This window comes from Somniosus microcephalus, unplaced genomic scaffold (assembly GCF_052327205.1).
Source record: "Somniosus microcephalus isolate GS21.2 unplaced genomic scaffold, FLI_Smic_1.0 unresolved_chr4, whole genome shotgun sequence".
Lineage (NCBI taxonomy): Eukaryota > Metazoa > Chordata > Chondrichthyes > Squaliformes > Somniosidae > Somniosus > Somniosus microcephalus.
This window is the reverse complement of record NW_028225182.1, coordinates 36,072,007-36,092,605: the sequence shown is the minus strand read 5'-3', so window position 1 is coordinate 36,092,605 and position 20,599 is coordinate 36,072,007. Positions and strand designations below refer to the sequence as shown.

At 49.1% G+C, this 20,599-nt stretch overlaps 1 protein-coding gene across 1 annotated transcript; it reads right to left on the bottom strand.

Annotated features, from left to right (window-relative positions):
- Positions 1-11,260: 11,260 nt before the first annotated feature.
- Positions 11,261-13,076, bottom strand: LOC147090531 (zona pellucida sperm-binding protein 3-like). Its single transcript, XM_085977052.1, has 5 exons — positions 12,637-13,076; positions 11,988-12,103; positions 11,797-11,900; positions 11,529-11,706; positions 11,261-11,435 (listed from the first exon to the last, which is right to left on the bottom strand). Exons 1-5 carry the CDS (start codon positions 13,051-13,053, stop codon positions 11,261-11,263), a joined length of 990 nt encoding a protein of 329 aa, XP_085833178.1. The 5' UTR covers positions 13,054-13,076.
- Between the last annotated feature and the right edge of the window lie 7,523 nt (positions 13,077-20,599).

Here is a 20,599-nt window from a genome sequence, read left to right as displayed (position 1 = left end):
AGACTGTCACACTGGAACAACACTAACTTGTCATCATATCGCACCTTTAATGCAGAAGAACATCCCAAGGTGCCAATGGTGGAGTGAAGGAAGGGGAGGATCCAGAAATGGCCAGAGCTGTGGGAACATGAGATCTGAGGGAGGTGGTTAATAGGGTGTGATCCTCTGAGGTTGGGATTTGGGACCTTGTTTGCGCAGAGCAGAGGGAGCTTTACTCTGTATCTAACACGCGCTGTACCTGCCCTGTGAGTGTTTGATGGGACAGTGAAGAGGGAGCTTTACTCTGTATCTAACACGCGCTGTACCTGCCCTGTGAGTGTTTGATGGGACAGTGAAGAGGGAGCTTTACTCTGTATCTAACACGCGCTGTACCTGCCCTGTGAGTGTTTGATGGGACAGTGAAGAGGGAGCTTTACTCTGTATCTAACACGCGCTGTACCTGCCCTGTGAGTGTTTGATGGGACAGTGTAGAGGGAGCTTTACTCTGTATCTAACCCCGTGCTGTATCTGCCCTGGGAGTGTTTGATGGGACAGTGTAGAGGGAGCTTTACTCTGTATCTAACCCGGCTGTAACCTGTATCTAACTTATGCTGTATCTGCCCTGGGAGTGTTGGATAAGACAGTGTAGAGGGAGCTTTAATCTTTTTCTAACCCGTGCTGTACCTGCCAAGGAAGTGTTTGATGCGACAGTTTAAAGGTAGCTTTACTCTGTATCTAACCCATGCTGTACCTGCCCTGGGAGTGTTTGATGGGACAGTGTAGAGGGAGCTTTACTCTGTATCTAACCTATGCTGTACCTGCCCTGGGAGTGTTTGATGGGACATTGTAAAGGGAGCTCTACTCTGTATCTAACCTATGCTGTACCTGCCCTGGGAGTGTTTGATGGGACATTGTAAAGGGAGCTCTACTCTGTATCTAACCCATGCTGTACCTGCCCTGGGAGTGTTTGATGGGACTGTGTAGAGGGAGCTTTACTCTTGTAGGGGGTGGTGGTGTGGGGTGGCGCGTACGCCCAGTCAGTTATGCCTCTGACTGTTTGTGAGTGGTTTGAATCGCTCCCACGCCCCTGGGTTCTAGACACCGGACTTAGGTACAGGCGGCGATACAGAAAAGACTCGAGTACACAGGTGGTTTGGATGTGAGAAAACCAAGATTTTTATTGAAACAGAAATTAACACAATCTTACGAGAAGTTACTAGTATAAAATTACAGGCAAATACGAAATAACTATACTTATACAGGGAATGGGGAACACACGGTACATCGAGGGAAAACAGCTATCTTAACAATCCCCTTATCCTTATCCCACCCCTTATACCTAACTAGATTAAGCTATGAGGGGCCAGAATTCATGCTCGCCAATCCAAAGATAAAAGCCAACTGTTGACGAGTGTGAATTTTGAAGTCTGGTTTCTGGTCCTTCTAGGTACCCCGTCGCCACGTGGTCTTCAGGGGTGCGGTGCTGGGTCAGCTACTGCGACACACCTTCTCCCCTCCACGACCGTCGTCGTCTCGTCTCGTCTCGATGGGTTGTCCTCTTCTCCCTCGGGCGGTCGTCGACGGTAACGTTATATTTACCGGACAGTCACCAGTCGTTACCGTTTAGATTTTACTAGCCATGCACCAACGCCTGTATATTCGTTGTGGCGTAGACACCTGCGTTATCGCATTGTTCAACAAGATGTTTGTCTTCACCGTCCTCAAGGACTTTCTTCCCCAAGCGTCAGCTTATAACTAGGCGCTTGGTTTACTTATCGATACGTTTTTCGCTGCCCTGCTCTGCCCTTATCGAGTTATTATCATCTTCTTCGTCTCCACTCGTCTCGTCTCGTCGGACTACTATACGAGTCCTGGGCTACCTGCTCAACTTCGTCTCGCCCCTTTCTGCGGCCTGGGCGTCCTGGATGGCTGTGGACTTGGGCCTCGCTCCCCTTCCTAACAGTTGGTATGGTGTTACTGGCAACTGAAAATCTGCTCCGGGGAGAGAACCCGCCATGAGGCCAGGGCACGAGTACAAGTGGCAGCCCAAGAGGCCGGAGCCACGAGAGCAGAGTCAAGGGCAAGAGCAAGAGAGCAAGAGAGAGATTGCTACCCGGGGCCTTCAGCTATACTCATCACGATAACCCTTATCTGCGCGCCAAATCAGGTTAGTTCTTTGTCCCAATCTTGGCGGGCTAGTTTAAATAATTGTCGCAATCTAAACTAACTGTTTTTAGATGGCCGGTAATCGCACCTACTGGCCCAATTTCTGAGTTGTTTTGTTATTAATACATCTTAATCGGCCTGACCAGCCTCGATGGCTTCCCTAAGCTGTTTCCGATTATTTATGCAAACAACTTGATGGCCTTAAGTATAGGCCTAACTGGTTTTGGTCTGCCTGCGATTTGGCTTAAAGCATAATTCAAAGTCCTGTCTGCTTTTCAAAATACAAAAGTCTCTCTTCACCATCTTTGGGTACCCTTTTTAAAATGTCCACGCAGGGTCCCTTTTATTAATAATAATCTTGGGGAAATGTGGAAGTTTTGCGAATCTTACACTCTGTATCTAACCTGTGCTGTAGCTGCCCTGGGAGTGTTTGATGGGACAGTGTCGAGGGAGCTTTACTCTGTATCTGACCCGTGCTGTAGCTGCCCTGGGAGTGTTTGATGGGACAGTGTCGAGGGAGCTTTACTCTGCATCTAACTCGTGCTGTAACCTGTATCTAACTCGTGCTGCAACCTGTATCCAACTCATGCTGTATCCTGCACTGGGAGTGTTTGATGGGACAGTGTAGAGGGTGCTTTACTTTGTATCTAAACCCCCACCCCACCCCACAGAGCCCTCTATTTCATTCTCCCTCATCTATGCTACCAGCCTCCCTTACAAATGAACAGGAGGAGTCCATTCAGGCCCACGAGCCTGTTCCGCCATTCAATTCGATCATGGCCAATCCGTATCTCAACTCCAAATGTATCTACTTCAACCACTCCATGTTCCACATTCTGTGTAAAGAATGTCCTCCTAAATTCTTAATTTGATCTGCTAATGGCCATCTTATATTCCTGCCCCTTTGTCCTCACCATCTTGTTGAAGTGGTGCCTTGTTACACCGCCCACTGTTCAACTAAGCAAAGCATTCAACTCACGTAAATCAGACAAAAACCTGACAGAGTCAAAGGAGGAGACATTAGGACAGGTAAATGCCTGGACACTGATGTAGGTTTTAAGCAATGTATTAGGAGGAGAGGTTGAGGGTTTTAGGGAGAGAATGTCTGAGCTGAGGTGCCAGATGTCTGAAGGCACGGCCACCAACAGGGGGTGATGGGAGGTGGCGTGGGCGAAGGATTTTGGGCGGGTGGGGGAAATGCACCAGAGGCCAGAGTGCAATGAAAAGATAATTGATCCTTTACCAATCCCCTCAGCACTGTTTGATTCCACTACCCACCCATGTGTGATGGTGGGTGGTAGGTTACATCACTATATTCAAAAAGGCAATTGTAACTAACCTTTAAGGGATGTTAAATGTGGAACAGAGCCAGCAGAGTGACAGTACGAGGCCAAGACACACCTACCGCCAGCGGACAAGGAGCAAGATGGCCAATTAAGGAGATGCTGCTTTGGTCTAGTCTCTTGACCCCGATGTGGGACTGGAACCTTCTCACAGCGGACTCCTAGCTGGGTGTCTGTAACCCCATCTACTCGCTCTAGAAAGATGGCAGAAACTCCCCATCGCTTTCATCCCTTTACAAAGGTCACAATATTACTGCAGAGAAGCTGGGATTGTTCTCCTTAGAGCAGAGGAGGTCAAGGGTGGGGTTCAAAATGGTAAGGGTTTTGATTAAAGTAAATAAGGAGAAACGGTTTCCACTGACAGAAGGGTTAGTAAATAACGTCATTGACAAGAGAGCCAGAGATGAGGTGAGGAGACTTCTAATATAAAGAAGTTGTGATCTGGAACACGCTGCCTGAAAGGGCGGTGGAAGCAGATTCAATAGTGTCTTTCAAAAATGGGAATTGGATAAATACAAAGAGGTGAAAATGGCAGGGATATGGGGAAGAGCCGGGGGGAGTGGGACTAATTGGAGAGCTCTTTCAAAGAGCTAGCACAAGCATGATGGGCCGAATGGCCTCTTTCTGTGCTGTATGATTCCAGTTGCCATCCTATTAAGGCCACAATCTTATTCCAGGTGCAAATGCGTACTTTCAACTACCGAAAACTCAGTGTGTGGTGAAACTGTCAGTTAAATATAGGCCTCCAAAACTGGTCTAGTGTCATTTAGACAACTTAGTTCAAACCACCATGACAGTGTATTTAAAAACCAGTTCAACACCAAAGACTGTAATTCAACCAAGTCACATTTCAATTTTATTGAAGCATTTTTTGACAAACAAAGCAGCTCAATTGAGGGAGAGGATTCAGTTGTGTTTCCTGGACAGTAGGAAGGCCACCAGAGAGGTGGAGATCAGGACCCCAGCTGCCAACGTCACAGCCACGACCAGAAGCAGCTCAGAACACACATCACCTGCCGAGAACGGGAAGCCAATATGGAGTCAGGAGTCACAGGACTGGAATTGGGTTTTCATGCAATCAAAACTCACCACGATAAGAACTCGGAACATCCTCACGAGTCCCAACAGCTTCACTATCCACCGAATGAACTAGGTCCAGATCTACATCCAGAACAATCAGAGGTCCAAGTGAGGCCTCACTCTCCCTCACAGGCTCAGACTCTGCAACAATTAGTTCCATCCAGTTACAAAACATCCTTCTTCACCCTCAACACCCAACACCACCACAACATTCCAAGCTCAGATGGGACCTCCCTCCTGCACCTGGAGTGTGGTCTTCCTCCAGATCGGAATCTCTCGCCCCTGCAGTTGCCCCCATCACAACAGGCACAAACCTCATTGGATCCTTCCAGCAGGGACAGGTCCAACTCGTTCACCAGGGACCATCTAAACAAGGAAGCAAGCCATCGGTCAGAATGCATCCATACGCCAAAAAGAAAGAGGTCCACCATTCGGGGGAAGATTCCTCTCACCGGTTGGCTGGCTTCTGGAAGGAACAGGCTTTGTTGACCGAATCCGTCCTTTGATCTGCTGCAGCTACTCTCAGGTGGCAACTGATGAAGATCTGCAGGAGACACATCCAGGAGTTACTCAGCGTCAACGCTCACCGTCTTACCTTCCAACATCTGGCCAACTCTTACCAGGTCCCTGGCATCCTCAAAGAAGCGGAACGCATCCAAGTTGAACCGGAGCTTGTCCCGGTGATCTCGCGGCGACACAAAAGACGAAAGGGAGTTTTCGCCTCGGCTGTGTCAACAGGCAACTGGAAAGAGGGTGGGAAAGAGCTGCCCGATTGCCTGCCTCTCTTCCGCGGCCACGTTCGCGCCCGCGTGGCCCTGGATATGGAGTACGCGGTATCCACTGGCACGCTTGAGGCCTTCCGCGACCGTTGGACGCCGCGGAGAATGGAGTGCATCATCACCCCCGGCAACCAAATTTTAATTTGATTTGTTAAGGTTCCTTTCAAATTTATGTTAATTTACAGACCTTATCGTTTGTGACCCTTTAAAAAGGGAGCACATGGTTGACTTTTAATAGGCCGTTGCCTATGATAAAGAAAGAGGCAGAGATTGGGTTGACCTTCTCCAAAACCATCACTAGGAAGACACTGGGTGATGTCATCAACCAAAAACCAAACCAGAGTGCCCCCATTGGGTGGAGAGCTTTGGGAACCATCGGCCCAAAGTCGCCTGTAAAAGAAAGAAAGACTTGCATTTATATCGCGCCTTTCACAGCCTCAGGACATCCCAAAGCGCTTTACAGCCAATGAGGTACTTTTTGGAGCGCAGTCACTATTGTAATGTCGGAAAGAAAGCAGCAATTTGCGCACAGCAAGCTCCCACAAACAGCAACGTGATAATGACCAGATCATCTGTTTTTAGTGATGTTGATTGAGGGATAAATATTTGCCAGGACACCTGGGGAAAACTCCCCTGCTCTTCTACGAAATAGTGGCCATGGGATCTTTTACGCCCGTCTGAGGGAAGACGGGGCCTCAGTTTAGCATTGCGGCCGAAAGACAACACCTCCGACAGTGCAGCACTCCCTCAGTCCTGCCCTGGGGTGTCAGCCTAGATTATTATGCTCGAGTCTCTGGAGTGGGACTTAAATCCACAACCCTCTAAGTCAGAGGCAAGGGTGAGTTTGGGATCGATACAGGGTTATGGAGAGAGCAGGGCAGTGGGATTAGTTTGGGATTGATACAGGGCTATGGGGAGAGAGCGGGGTCGTGGGATTAGTTTGGGATTGATACAGGGCTATGAGGAGAGAGAGGGACAGTGAGATTAGTTTGGGATTGATACAGGGCTATGGGGAGAGAGCGGGGCAGTGGGATTAGTTTGGGATTGATACAGGGCTATGGGGAGAGAGCGGGGAAGTGGGATTAGTTTTGGATTGATACAGGGCTATGGGGAGAGAGCGGGGCAGTGGGATTAGTTTGGGATTGATCCAGGGCTATGGGGAGAGAGCAGGGCAGTGGGATTAGTTTGGGATTGATACAGGGCTTTGGGGAGAGAGTGGGGCAGTGGAATTAGTTTGGGATTGATACAGGGCTGTGGAGAGAGAGCGGGGCAGTGGGATTAGTTTGGGATTGATACAGGGCTCTGGGGACCATGTGGGGCAGTCAGGTTAGTTGGGGATTGATACAGGGCTATGGGGAGAGAGCGGGGCAGTGGGATTAGTTTGGAGATTGATACAGGGCTATTCGGGTAGAGCGGGCCAGTGGGATTAGTTTGGGATTGATACAGGGCTATGGAGAGAGAGAGCGGGGCAGTGGGGTTAGTTTGGCATTTATACAGGGCTATGGGAAGAGAGTAGATCAGTGGGATTAGTTTTGGACAGTGACGGCTGATTTACCATTTTGGACAGGTGTGGCCTACACTGCCTAACCAAGCCAGCTTGTTCCCATGGCAATGGGGCCTTGGCACAGTCCTCCCAGCAATCTGCCTGACACTTTTTGCGTAGTCTTTGTGATGAAATGCCAACAAAAAAGACAGGGCTGAAGTGGGAACTGCCTGACCATCGTGAGCCGGAACGCTCAGCCGCTGAGTCGAGGACATGACTACGACCCCTGCACTGGAAGTCTCGGAGAGGCAGGTTTGGATTGCTGCATCGGAGAGAGAGAGCTGGCACTGATTTGATGGGCTGAACGGCCTCCCGCTGCGCCGCGAACCTCGGGGGTTCAGAGACACCTGAGCCAACAAACTCATCTGATTGGCGGTCCGACAGAAAACCGCTCCCACCGCACGTGCTCAAAAGTTTCTACCCCCATCGCAGGCAGAAGAGTCTCTGATCTTCAAATGTAATTCACTGCCTGAATTGTTGTGAGGCATTTTAACGTGGTAAGGAACCATATAATTGCAGATGTTATCAATAAACCGGAAACCTGCCCCAACAGTAGATCATCTTAAAGGTGTCAGCCGGTAGCACACTTGCCTCGGAGTCAGAAGGTCGAGGGTTCAAGTCCCACTCCAGAGACTTGAGCCCATAATCCAGGCTGACACTCCCAGTGCAATGCTGAGGGAGTGCTGCACGGTCAGAGGTGCCATCTTTTGGGTGAAACGTTAAACCGAGGTCCCATCTGCCCTCTTAGGTGAATGTAAAAGATCCTACGGCTGCTATTGGAAGAAGAGCAGGAGGAGTTCTCCCCAGTGTCCTGGGGACAATATTTATCCCTCAATCAACATCACTAAATACAGATTATCTGGTCATTTTCACATTGCTGTTTTTGGAAGCTTGCAAATTGGCTGCTGCGTTTCCCACATTACGACAGTGACTCCATTTCAAAAGTACTTCATTGGCTGTAAAGCGCTTTGGGACATCCTGAGGCCTCCAACCCTACAATACTCCCGTCTCCGAGATATCTGCACTTCTCCAATTCTGCCCTCTGGAGGATCCCAGATTTCAATCGCTCCACCGTTGGCGGCCTTGTCTTCAGCTGCCTGGGCCCCAAGCTCTGGAATTCCCTCCCTCTCCAGCGCTCCATGCTCCTTAATACCTCCCTCTTTGACCAAGCTTTTGGTTATCTGCCCTAATATCTCCTTATGTGGCTTGGTGTCAAATTTTAATTGAAAGCGCTTCTGGAACATTTTAGTACGTTGAAGGGGCGACATAAATGTAAGTGGTTAAGTATTGACAACAGACCTACTGCAGATTTCAGCCAGCATTCACTGACCAGGGACGGCCACGAGAGATACAAAAGTGTGCTCGTTAAGTTTGTGTGGATTCTAGCCCCACCTGATGTTACAGATCCAGTACGGCAACTCAATCCCACTTGGGGACCTAGTATGTTGGTTAGACATAATTATTTTTTATTGTAGGTCCCACACTCACGTCAGAGAGATGTTTAGAAAGAACAATCTTTTATTTATACAGCACCATACCATGTTCAGGATGTCCCACCAACACCTTAAACATTCACTCCCTCCACCACCGGCACACTGTGGCTGCAGTGTGTACCATCTACAAGATGCACTGCAGCAACTCACCAAGGCTTCTTTGGCAGCATCTCCCAAATCCATGACCTCTACCAGCTAGAAGGACAAGGGCAGCAGGAGCATGGGAACACCAGCACCTCCAAGTTCCCCTCCAAGTCACACACCATCCTGACTTGGAAATATATCGCCGTCCCTTCATATAGTCGCTGGGTCAAAATCCTACAACTCCCTGCCCAACTGCACAAACTGCAGCTGGACTAGAAAGCAACTCACCACCACCTTCAAGCCTAACTAGGCATGGGCAATAAATGCAGGTCTTGGCAGTGACACCCACATCCCATGAACAAATTAAAAAATGCACTTCATAACCAATGAATTACTTCTGAAATGTAGTCACTGTTGTCAGAAACATGGCAGCCCATCAAGAGCCTACAAACAGCAATGCGATAATGGCCAGATCATCTTATGATGTTGGCTGATGGATAACAATTGGTCAGAGGGAAGAACTCCCCTGCTCTTCTTCCAAAAAGTGCCACAGGATCTTTTACATCCACCCGAGGGGGCAGAAGTGGCCTCGGTTTAACTTCTCATCCGAAAGATGGCACCTCCGACAGTGCAGCACTGGGAGTGTCAGCCTGGCTTTTGTACTCAAGCTTTCTATAGTGGGATTTGAACCTACGACATTCCGACTCAGGCTAGAGCGCTGTCCACTGAGCCACGGCCAAGACTGAAAGCCATTTAAGGGGCCTTCAGAGATGCAATTCCTCAGGTCACTAATCCTGCAGGTTAACAAGCCATCGACAGCACAGAAACAGGCTATTCAGTCCAACTAGTCCATGCTCCACACGAGCCTCCTCCCACCCTTCATCTCACCCAAACAGCATATCCTTCTATTCCTCCCTCATGCTTAGAGCTCCCCCTTAAATGCAGCTACACCATTCGCCTCAACCACTCCGTGATAGCGAGATCCACATTCTCACCACTCTCTGGGTAAAGAAGTTTCTCCTGAATTCACCATTGGAGTCATTAGTTAGTTACTACCTTGTAGTTACAGGCCCCGAGTTCTGGTCTTGCCCCCAAGTGGAAACATCTCTATCGAACCCAGTCATAATTTTAAACACCCTCAGCCTTCTCTTTCCTAGAGAAGGCAACCCAAACAGGTCAATCTTTCCTAATAAGTCGAATCTCAGTTCTGGAATCATCCTAGTAAATGTTTTGCACCCTCACTAGTGCCGCTATCATTTTTAGAATATGGACATCTACCCCATTTAGACTCATTATCCCAGTCAGTTATAGAGGACTAAACAACCTCCACTTTAGTAATAAACTAATCCCAGCATTAAAATTTCCAGGAACGTTGCAATTTCATGGGGCTCAATAATCAGTCCCACTAACCTCACTCCACAAGAGCCCCACAAACCTCCTTAACAAGGGACAAACAGCAGGCCAAGATAACTCGCTCCAGGCAAACACTTCCAAGTTGCTGTTAATAAACTAGTGAAATGGGGCACATACCCCAGTAGCCTGATATCTGGTGAAAAGATTAAATACACTCAGTAGGCATGCCACTGGGTCAAGAATCATTAATGGAAGTAAATAAATATGGAAAACTTCCCATATTCAGAATGCAAATCCCCAGCCGTGATCAATGACCAAATGCAAGCAATAACCATGACAGATTTGCTAATTTCACCACTTTATTAATCACAAGTTGTTGCGCAGGGTTTGCTTGTGTTTCCTGTACAGGAACAAGGCGATCAAAGAAGCAGAGATCAGAGAGACAGCAGTCACAGTCAGGGCCACCATCAGGACCACCTCAGACTCCGCACCTAAACAGCAATGAGAAACCAACAGTGAGTGAAAGAAATACTGAGGGGGAAATGGAAACTAGCAGTCGGCCAACTCACCACCTGGAGACCTCTCCTCCATCCGTTGCTCAACCTCATTAAGGGACTCAGCTGCCAGGTCTGTCACATCAGTGTCCAGAATGACCAGGGGTCCAAGGGAGGCCTCACCCTCCCACTTCAATTCAGCATCACTCACTGCAATATCAAACATTCCAGTTAGAGAGGGTAAAGGGCAACCTCCAACATCTAGAGAATCAATGTCCTACCAGCGTCAGGTACAAGATCCCTCCTTGCTCTGGAATCAAATCCAAACTCCCTTGTGGCACTGCAGTTGCCCAAGTGACAACAGGCACAAACGTCATTGTTGGATACTTCCAATGGAGCCCAGCTAAACAAGAGAATCAGTTTCACAATCAGGTTGGGCATCACTTCCCCACACAACACATCCCTGAGGGAGAGAGGGGGCACTTACACATTCTGCATCTTCTGGAAAGTACAAGCTTTGCTCATGGAATCTCTCCGATCCACTGCAGCAACCTTCAGGTGACAGGAGATGAAAATCTGAGGGACACAGTCAACACAAGTCATTATATAGTGACTCCCTCCCAACTTGGGAACTCAATGAACAGGTGGATTCAGGGGACAAGTAGCAGAATGGATAGCAAGCTGGCTAGAAACAGAGAAAAGTGGTTAATGTTAGTGATTCATAGGAGGACACAGGATATACAGCAGAGGGATTTCAGGGGAAACTTCTTTACCCAGAGAGTGGTGAGAATGTGGAACTCGCTACCACAGGGAGTGGTTGAGGCGAATAGTGTAGATTCATTTAAGGGGAAGCTAGATAAACACAGGTGGGAGAAAGGAATAGAAGGATATGTTGGAGAGTTAGATGAAGAGGAGATGGAGGACACTCGTGTGGAGCACAACCCAGTTATGCAGATTGGCTGTAAATACTTTGCAGTGGTCGGCTTCCTCTTACCAAGGCACGATCATCGCCAAAGAAGCGGAAGGCATCCAAGTCAAAGTGGAGCTTGTCCAGCTCACGCTCGTCTCTTGGCAACACGAAGGTTGAGAAGGAGTCCTCAGCTTTGCTGTCCAGGAGGCAACTGAAGAAATAATTTTTTTTTAAAAACGACATGGAGTGAATCAAGAGAAGCCATTGAGACAGGATCAGCTGGAGAAAGCAGAGTGCTCCTTACCCATTGTAGTCAATGATGCTGTATCTCGGGGCGGAGTCCTCGTCTGGGCTCAACGTAGCGACACAGCGATCAATGTAGAGCTTCAGGGGCATGTGGTTGGTCATTGAAACAGAGGCCTCAATGTGAATGAGGTCACCCAGGTAGTAGACAGTCGAGGTGCGCTCTGTGAGCCAGCCATCTGAAGTACAAGAGGGACAAGGGTTGGAGACTGGGTACAACTCCCAGTGGGTGACTACAGGAAATCATTCCACATCCACCCATCACATACCATTCATTAGGCGCAGAGAGAATGACAGAAGCCCCTCTCCAGACTTGGTGGAGCTGAACGGGATCCAGGTGGGCTTGATCGGGTTACTGCTCACATTGCCCTTCCTGGAAAGACAACGGAGCCATTTTAGGACAAGGTCAGAGAACTACACCAGCTGTAGACGTTATTTGCGACAGTGTAAAGAATCTTACCTGAAATAGTGGCACTCAATGGGAACGACAGCTCCATTAGTTCTCACAATGACAGATCCATGGGCCTTGGGGGTGTGGTTCAGGTGGGTGGCATAGACCAGGAAATCTCCAGACATCTGAAAGACATCAGGTTCAGAAATGGACAACATTCTACTCAGGTGGTTGGAAGTTGTGCAGCCTCAGCAGCTAAAGCAAGGAGGGGGATTGCAAGCACAAGACAATTAAACAGAATAAAGATTCAATGAAAGGACAGCTTCACTTCAATAAAAGGAGCCACAGGTTGATAATTTAGAGCAATGAATAGAACAAGATTAAAGCCTCATTTAAGCCAGACTCCCCTGTATTCTGATACAAAGGAGTGGAAGAAAAAAAACTCAATATTGTAGATAACTAAACCCCCAGTGACCTGAAAATCCACAAGACAGGATGTAAGGAAGGAAAAGTTAAGAACTAAGTGAAGGATCAAGGCCAATAAGGCCGAGATCAAAGTTGGAGACACTCAGGAAATCCAGTTAAAGCAAAAGGACAATACATAATTCAACACAAGTCTGGAGGTTTTAAAAGCAGGAGACAGGAATCAGGGTAGGAAAAACAAGTTGGGTCTATTCCAGACACCAAGCTTAGAGCAAGAGTTGAGGAATCACATTACCTTAACTCTGCTGCCACACTCATGGAGCCCATAGTCAAAGAGGACAGTGTGGTTCTGAGAGTAGATCCCAGTTGGCCGACAACCTGCCGTCCCCAGGGTCAGGTCAGCAGCTTTAATCAGGTGCCTGGTTCCAAATAAATCCATCTGTACCCTGACCAGCAGGTTGTGCTCTCCACACTGCACCCTCACAGTCTGCAGTGGAGACACACTGAAACCGGAGCCAAAGGGAGACCCAGGAGAAGGGACTCGCTGAGCCCCAGGGGTGGCTTTTACTCTTCTCCATGGAAACCTCTGGCCCCCAAACTGTTGCCAAATATCAGAGGAACAAACAGCTCCAACTAACACCAGCACTGGGAGCAAACCCCTCACTACAAAATCCCCCATGATACTAAACAACTCAACTATCCCTCCACCCATCAACAAGCACCTTTTATACACACAACCTGCAGTCACATTGAGCCGATTAACCCCAATCTCCACAATTTCTACCCAATCACAGAACTCATGTATTTATTGCCAGGAGGGCCTATTTTAATTCGACCAATCGGAGTGACTCTTTTTTTGATTGGGTGGTTAAACAAATCAACTGTTGGACGGGCTGACCGTGGAGTTCCACAGGGCGTTCTGGGACGTCCTGGGGGGCGACTACGCGCGGGTCCTGGGGGAAAGTTTGGCGACCGGGGAGATGCCCCTCTCGTGGCGCAGGGCAGTGATTGTCCTGCTGCCTAAGAAGGGCGATCTCCGGCTTCTTAAGAACTGGCGCCCGGTCTCCCTCCTCAGCACGGATTATAAAATTTTTGCCAGGGCCATGTCTGCTCGCCTTGGCGCCGTGCTGGCCCACATGATCCACCCCGACCAGTCCTACACGGTCCCGGGCCGGTCTATTCATGATAACATCCATCTGGTCCGGGACCTGCTCCACCATTCCCAGAGGGCTGGTCTGTCGGTCGCCTTCCTTTCCCTAGATCAGGAGAAGGCGTTCGACAGGGTGGATCACGAGTATCTTTTCGGGACTCTGCGCGCATTCGGGTTCGGGACGCATTTTGTCGCCCGGATCCGACTTCTGTACGCTGCCGCGGAGTGTCTGATTAAAGTTAACGGGTCCTTGACGGCGCCCCTTCGCTTCGGGAGGGGGGTGCGTCAGGGATGCCCCATGTCCGGCCAGTTATATGCCATTTGCGTGGAGCCTTTCCTGCGCCTCTTGCGGAAGAGGTTGACGGGACTGGCTCTGCAAGGGCCGGGCGTGGAGGTGGTCCTCTCGGCTTACGCCGATGACGTGCTCCTCATGGTCACGGATCCCGTTGACTTGCGGAGGATGCGGGAATGCCAGCAGATTTACTCGGACGCATCCTCCGCCAGGATCAACTGGGGGAAATGTTCTGGACTCCTGGTGGGTCAGTGGCAGGTGGACTCCCTGCCGGAGGAGTTCAGGCCCTTCGCCTGGAGCACTACGCACCTCCTCTACTTGGGAGTCTACCTCAGCCCGGCCGAGGACGCCTGGCCGGCGAACTGGCACGAGTTGGAGGCCAAAGTCGCCACTCGCTTAGGTCGCTGGACGGGATTGCTCCGAGTGTTGTCCTACAGGGGTCGGGCGTTGGTCATAAACCAACTGGTGGCCGCCATGTTGTGGTACCGGTTGGTTACTCTGATCCCTCCCCCTGCGTTTGTCGCCAAGATACAGAAGAAGCTCGTCGACTTCTTCTGGAACAACAGGATGCACTGGGTCTCTGCCGCGGTTCTGAGTCTCCCGCTTAGGGAGGGCGGTCAGGCGCTGGTGTGCCTTCGCACCCAGGCTGCGACTTTCCGTCTTCAGACGCTGCAGAGATACCTGTACGTTGAGATTCCTCCAAGATGGTGCGCGCTGGCGACGTATTTTTTCCGCCAGCTGCGTGGCCTCAATTATGACACGCAGCTCCTGTTTGTGGAAGTGGGTGGCACGCGTGCCAGCCTGCGGGGGCTGCCTGTCTTCTACCAGGAACTGCTATGGGTTTGGAACCGGGTCGCTTCCAGGCGCAGCTCTCCCCCGACAGGAATGGTGGCTGTCCTTCGGGAGCCACTGTTCAGGAATCCGCACCTCCACGTCCGCAGGTTCGGGTGGCTGGCGGAGCACAGAGCTGTGGCTGGCAAGGTGACTCGAGTCGGGGACCTGCTCGATGGCGGAGGAGTGGGCTGGATGGCGCCGGAGGAGTTGGCGAGGCGCATGTCTTGGGTAAACGTCCGGCTCGCGGCTGATGCCATCGAGTCGATAAAGGCAAAAGTGCGCCCCGGCACCACTAGGTGTATCGAGGCGGCTCAGGCGTGTGGGGCGATCCCGTCTGAGCTTTCCCCCGTTCGGACGGAATTCCTTGTCGGCGCCCAGCCCCGACCCCCCCCTCGGGAGCCGGCGCCTCACAACTTGAGCCGTCTCGAGGAAATACCCTCCGTGCCTTTTCATTCCGCACGGAGGGGTTTCCTGTACGGGCTGCTCCTGCACACCTTCCACTTTGCCATCTTCGCCTGCCGTTCGGACACGCCGTGGCGTGCCGTTTTACCTTCCGACGGAGGCGGAGGTCCCCAATGGGGGGCTCTCTATGCGGGAGTCCTCCCTTGTTCTATTGGGGACTTGGCCTGGAGGGTGTTGCACAGGGCAGTCCCGTGCAATAGGTATTTAAGTAGGTTCACGGACTCCCAGACCGCATGTTTGTTCTGCGGTCTGGAGGAGTCCGTGTTTCATATTTATATAGAGTGTGAGAGGTTGCAGCCCCTCTTTCATTATTTGAAGGGGCTGCTCCTCAAGTTTTGGTTGCACTTCAGTCCCACGCTCTTGATCTACGGTCACCCGGTGCGGAGGGGAGCGGGCAGGTCGGAGGACCACCTCGTGGGTCTGCTCCTGGGCCTGGCGAAGAAGGCCATTAATTGGTCCAGGCAGCGGGCGGTCGAGGGGGTCGTCCGGCCGGATTGCCTCCCTCTCTTCCGTGGCCATGTTCGCGCCCGGGTGGCCCTAGAGCTGGAGCACGCGGAGTCCGCCGGCGCGCTAGATCACTTTCGTGACCGGTGGGCGCCGCGGGGACTGGAGTGCTTAATTGGGCTGGAGAACCAAATTTTAATTTGATTATTAAGGTTTATTTGAAGTTTTATTGGTTTATTTACAGTTTTTAGTTGTCTAAATTATGTTTTCTCAAAAAGAGGATGACAGAACTCATGTATTTATTGCCAGGAGGGCCTATTTTAATTCGACCAATCGGAGTGACCCTTTTGATTGGGTGGTTAAGCAAATCTACAGTAATCTTTTTTGTGTGGGTGATTAACCAATTAGTTTATAAATAAAACTTTAAAGGAACCTTAACAAATTAATTTAAAATTTGGCTGCTCTTTTTGATTAAAGCAATTGACTGTAACTTAAGAAAACATTCGACCAATTAGGGGTGCTCTTTTGATTAAACTAATCAACTGTAAAATAATAAAACTTTAAATAAAACTTGAAAGAAAAGAAAAAAAAATAATAAAAAAGGAAAAGAAAGACTGAACTGATGGATTTATTGCCAGGAGGGCCTATTACAATTTGGTCAATCACCCCCACCTGAAAGAGTCCCACAAGGGCACATTTTGATGGGCACCATTAATACAGTAGTCATCCACTTTGGATCTAAAAAGGATAGATCAGCGTACTTTCCCAATGGTGAGAAGCTCGGAATTTAGAAAGTTAAGGGGTGATTTGATTGAAGTTTTCCAGATATTAAGGGGAACCGATAGGGTACACAGAGACAAACTAATTCCGCTGGTTGGGAGTTCAGGACAAGGGGACATAGCCTAAAAATTAGAGCCAGATCTTTCAGAAGTGAAGTTAGGAAACATTTCTACACACAAAGGGTGGGAGAGGTTTGGAACTCTCTTCCGCTAACGGCAGTTGTTGCTGGGTCAATTGTTAATTTTAGATCTGAGATTGATAGATTTTTGATAACCAAAGGTATTAAGGGATATGGGCCAAAGGCGGGTATGTGGAGTTAGGTCCCAGATCAGCCATGATCTCATCGAATGAGGCGACAGGCTCGAGGGGCTGAATGGCCTCCTCCTGTTCCGATGTTCCTATGTCTTATGTGGATTTCTTTAATTGAGCCATAAAATGACATGGGTTGTCCCGGTGTCATCAACAGAGGAACGAATTTATACCTGGCCTCCCTCTTTAAGTTGGCACAACTAACAAAGGAACTCAAACACAGAATGTTCTTTCGACAAAACAACAGGAAACTCATAAAAGTAAATCATAATTATGTTACTCGTGTCGATAAGACTCTCCATTCCCTGCGGTGCCCATCGGTTGCGGGAGGCCTCGAGTGTACCGGTGGGCATTGCCCGCTCCCTCTCCAGGGAGCCTGGCGTGCAAACACTCGGAGTCCAATGGGTTTTCCAGAAGCTTCTACAAGTGGCTGGATCCGGACGGGATCATTGCCTCATTGAACCGGATCGGAAAGTTGGACCTTAATCAGTTGATATGTACTGTGGGACATTAGTTCAGACAGACTCTTTGTTCTTGTTAGTGGTGTCCTGTCCCTTGTGGGGAGGACCCCTTATAGATGATCAGTGTGAGCCTGAGCTTCACCCACTGCCCCTAACTCGTAGTCTGCAAAACAGGACAAGCTCCCCCGTCCCTGCTGATAACTAAAAGGACATCACGAGGGGGAAACAGTCTATCCAATTAAAACCCCCAAATAGAGGCAAAGTCACTCTAATTGCAATTGTCCTGTTTCATACAGTCGGATAAAGAGTGTGATGGTAAATGGAGACTGTCACACTGGAACAACAACACCAACTTGTCATCATATCGCACCTTTAATGCAGAAAAACATCCCAAGGTGCCAATGGTGGAGTGAAGGAAGGGGAGGATCCACAAATGGCCGAGCTGTGGGAACATGAAATCTGAGGGAGGTGGTTAATAGGGTCTGATCCTCTGAGGTTGGGATTTGGGACCTTTTTTGCGCAGAGCACAGGGAGCTTTACTGTGTATCTAACCCGTGCTCTACCTGCCCTGGGAGTGTTTGATGCGACAGTGTAGAGGGAGCTTTACTCTCCATCTAACCCGTGCTGTACCTGCCCTGGGAGTGTTTGATGGGACATTGTAAAGAGAGCTTTACTCTGTGTCTAACCCGTGCTGTACCTGCCTTGGGAGTGTTTGATGGGGTAGTGTAGAGGGAGCTTTACTCTGTATCTAACTCATGCTGTATCTGCCATGGGAGAGTTTGATGTGACAGTCTAAAGGGAGCTTTACTCTGTATCTAACCTATGCTGTACCTGCCCTGGGAGTGTTTGATGGGACAGTTTAAAGGGAGCTTTACTCTGTATCTGACCCGTGCTGTACCTGTCCTGGGAGTATTTGATGGGACAGTGTAGAGGGAGCTTCACTCTGTATCTAACCCATGCTGTGCGTGTCCTGGGACTGTTTGAAGTGACAGTGTAGAGGGAGCGTTACTCTATATCTAACCCGTGCTGTACCTGCCCTGGGAGATTTTGACGTGACATTGTAAAGGGAGCTTTATTCTGTATCTAACCCGCGCTGTAGCTGCACTGGGAGTGCTTGATGGGACAGTGTAGAGGGAGCTTTACTCTGTATCTAACTCATGCTGTAACCTGTATCTGTTACATCGTTATATTATCACATTATTCAATGGAACTACTTGTTACATTGTTATATGGAACTACTTTGGTTAGTGCATTTATACTGCTATGTGGCACACTGTGTCAGGCAGTGCACAGTGCAAGGTCGGACATCTTGTATCACTCCGCACCATGCGGCAGCAACATCATGAAAGCACTGAGTAAAAGCTGTAAACTAAAAAGGAGTTAAAAGTGTCTGTATTACATAGTAATAAAAACACAAGGGGACACAACAGTATCTAACTTATGCTGTACCTGCGCTGGGAGTGATTGATGAGACAGTGTAGACGGAGCTTTACTCTGTATCTAACCCGTACTCTTGCTGCCCTGGGAGTGCTGATGGGACAGTGTAGAGTGTGCTTTGCTTTCTATCTAACTCCCCACCCCACAGAGCCCTCTATTTCATCCTCCCTCATCTATGCTACCAGCCTCCCTTACAAATGAACAGGAGGAGTCCATTCAGGCCCTCGAGCCTGTTCTGCCATTCAATTCGATCATGGTCGAGCTGTATCTCAACTCCAAATGTCTCTGCTTCAACCACTCCATGTTCCACATTCTGTGTGAAGAATGTCCTTCTAAATTCTTAATTTGATCTGTTAATGGCCATCTTATATTCCTGCCCCTTTATCCTCACCATCTTGTTGCAGTGGTGCCTTGTTACACCGCCCAATGTTCAACTAAGCAAAGCATTCAACTCATGTAAATCAGACAAAAACCTGACAGTCAAAGGAGGAGACATTAGGACAGGTAAATGCCTGGACACTGATGTAGGTTTGAAGCAATGTATTAGGAGGAGAGGTTGAGGGTTTTAGGGAGAGAATGTCTGAGCTGAGGTGCCAGATGTCTGAAGGCACGGCCACCAACAGGGGGTGATGGGAGGTGGGGTGGGCGAAGGACTTTGGGCGGGTGGGGGAAATGCACCAGAGGCCAGAGTGCAATGAAAAAGATCATTGATCCTTTACCAATCCTCTCAGCACTGTTTGATTCCACTACCCACCCATGTGTGATGGTGGGTGGTAGGTTACATCACTATATTCAAAAAGGCAATTGTAACTAACCTTTAAGGGATGTTAAATGTGGAACAGAGCCAGCAGTGTGACAGTACCAGGCCAAGACACACCTACCGCCAGTGGACATGGAGCAAGATGGCCAATTAAGGAGATGCTGCTTTGGTCTAGTCTCTTGACCCCGATGTGGGACTGGAACATTCTCACAGCGGACTCCTAGCTGGGTGTCTGTAACCCCATCTACTCGCTCTAGAAAGATGGCAGAAACTCCCCATCGCTTTCATCCCTTTACAAAGGTCACAATATTACTGCAGAGAAGCTGGGATTGTTCTCCTTAGAGCAGAGAAGGTCAAGGGAGGGGTTCAAAATGGTAAGGGTTTTGATTAAAGTAAATAAGGAGAAACGGTTTCCACTGACAGAAGGGTTAGTAAATAACGTCATTGACAAGAGAGCCAGAGGTGAGGAGACTTCTAATATAAAGAAGAAGTTGTGATCTGGAACACGCTCCCTGAAAGGGCGGTGGAAGCAGATTCAATAGTGTCTTTCAAAAATGGGAATTGGATAAATACAAAGAGGTGAAAATGGCAGGGATATGGGGAAGAGCCGGGGGTAGTGGGACTAATTGGAGAGCTCTTTCAAAGAGCTAGCACAGGCATGATGGGCCGAATGGCCTCTTTCTGTGCTGTATGATTCCAGTTGCCATCCTATTAAGGCCACAATCTTATTCCAGGTGCAAATGCCTACTTTCAACTACCCAAAACTGAGCGGTGTGTGGTGAAATTGTCAGTTAAATATAGGCCTCCAAAACTGGTCTAGTGTCATTTAGACAACTTAGTTCAAACCACCATGACAGTGTATTTAAAAACCAGTTCAACACCAAAGACTGTAACTCAACCAAGTCACATTTCAATTTTATTGAAGCATTTTTTGACAAATAAAGCAGCTCAATTGAGGGAGAGGATTCAGTTGTGTTTCCTGGACAGTAGGAAGGCCACCAGAGAGGTGGAGATCAGGACCCCAGCTGCCAACGTCACAGCCACGACCAGAAGTAGCTCAGAACACACATCACCTGCCGAGAACGAGAAGCCAATATGGAGTCAGGAGTCACAGGACTGGAATTGGGTTTTCATACAATCAACACTCACCTCGATAAGAACTCGGAACATCCTCACGAGTCCCAACAGCTTCACTATCCACCGAATGAACCAGGTCCAGATCTACATCCAGAACGATCAGAGGTCCAAGTGAGGCCTCACTCTCCCACACAGGCTCAGACTCTGCAACAATTAGTTCCATCCAGTTACAAAACATCCTTCTTCACCCTC

What these genes read in the sequence shown, in the direction of transcription:
- LOC147090531 (XM_085977052.1), bottom strand. Translation starts at nt 13,053, where the DNA reads ATGGGTGGAGGGATAGTTGAGTTGTTTAGTATCATGGGGGATTTTGTA. An exon ending in AGTGTGGCAGCAGAGTTAAG is followed by an intron (nt 12,104 to 12,636) that starts GTAATGTGATTC and finishes GATGTCTTTCAG; the next exon opens with ATGTCTGGAGATTTCCTGGT. An exon ending in CTCTCTGCGCCTAATGAATG is followed by an intron (nt 11,707 to 11,796) that starts GTATGTGATGGG and finishes CTTGTACTTCAG; the next exon opens with ATGGCTGGCTCACAGAGCGC.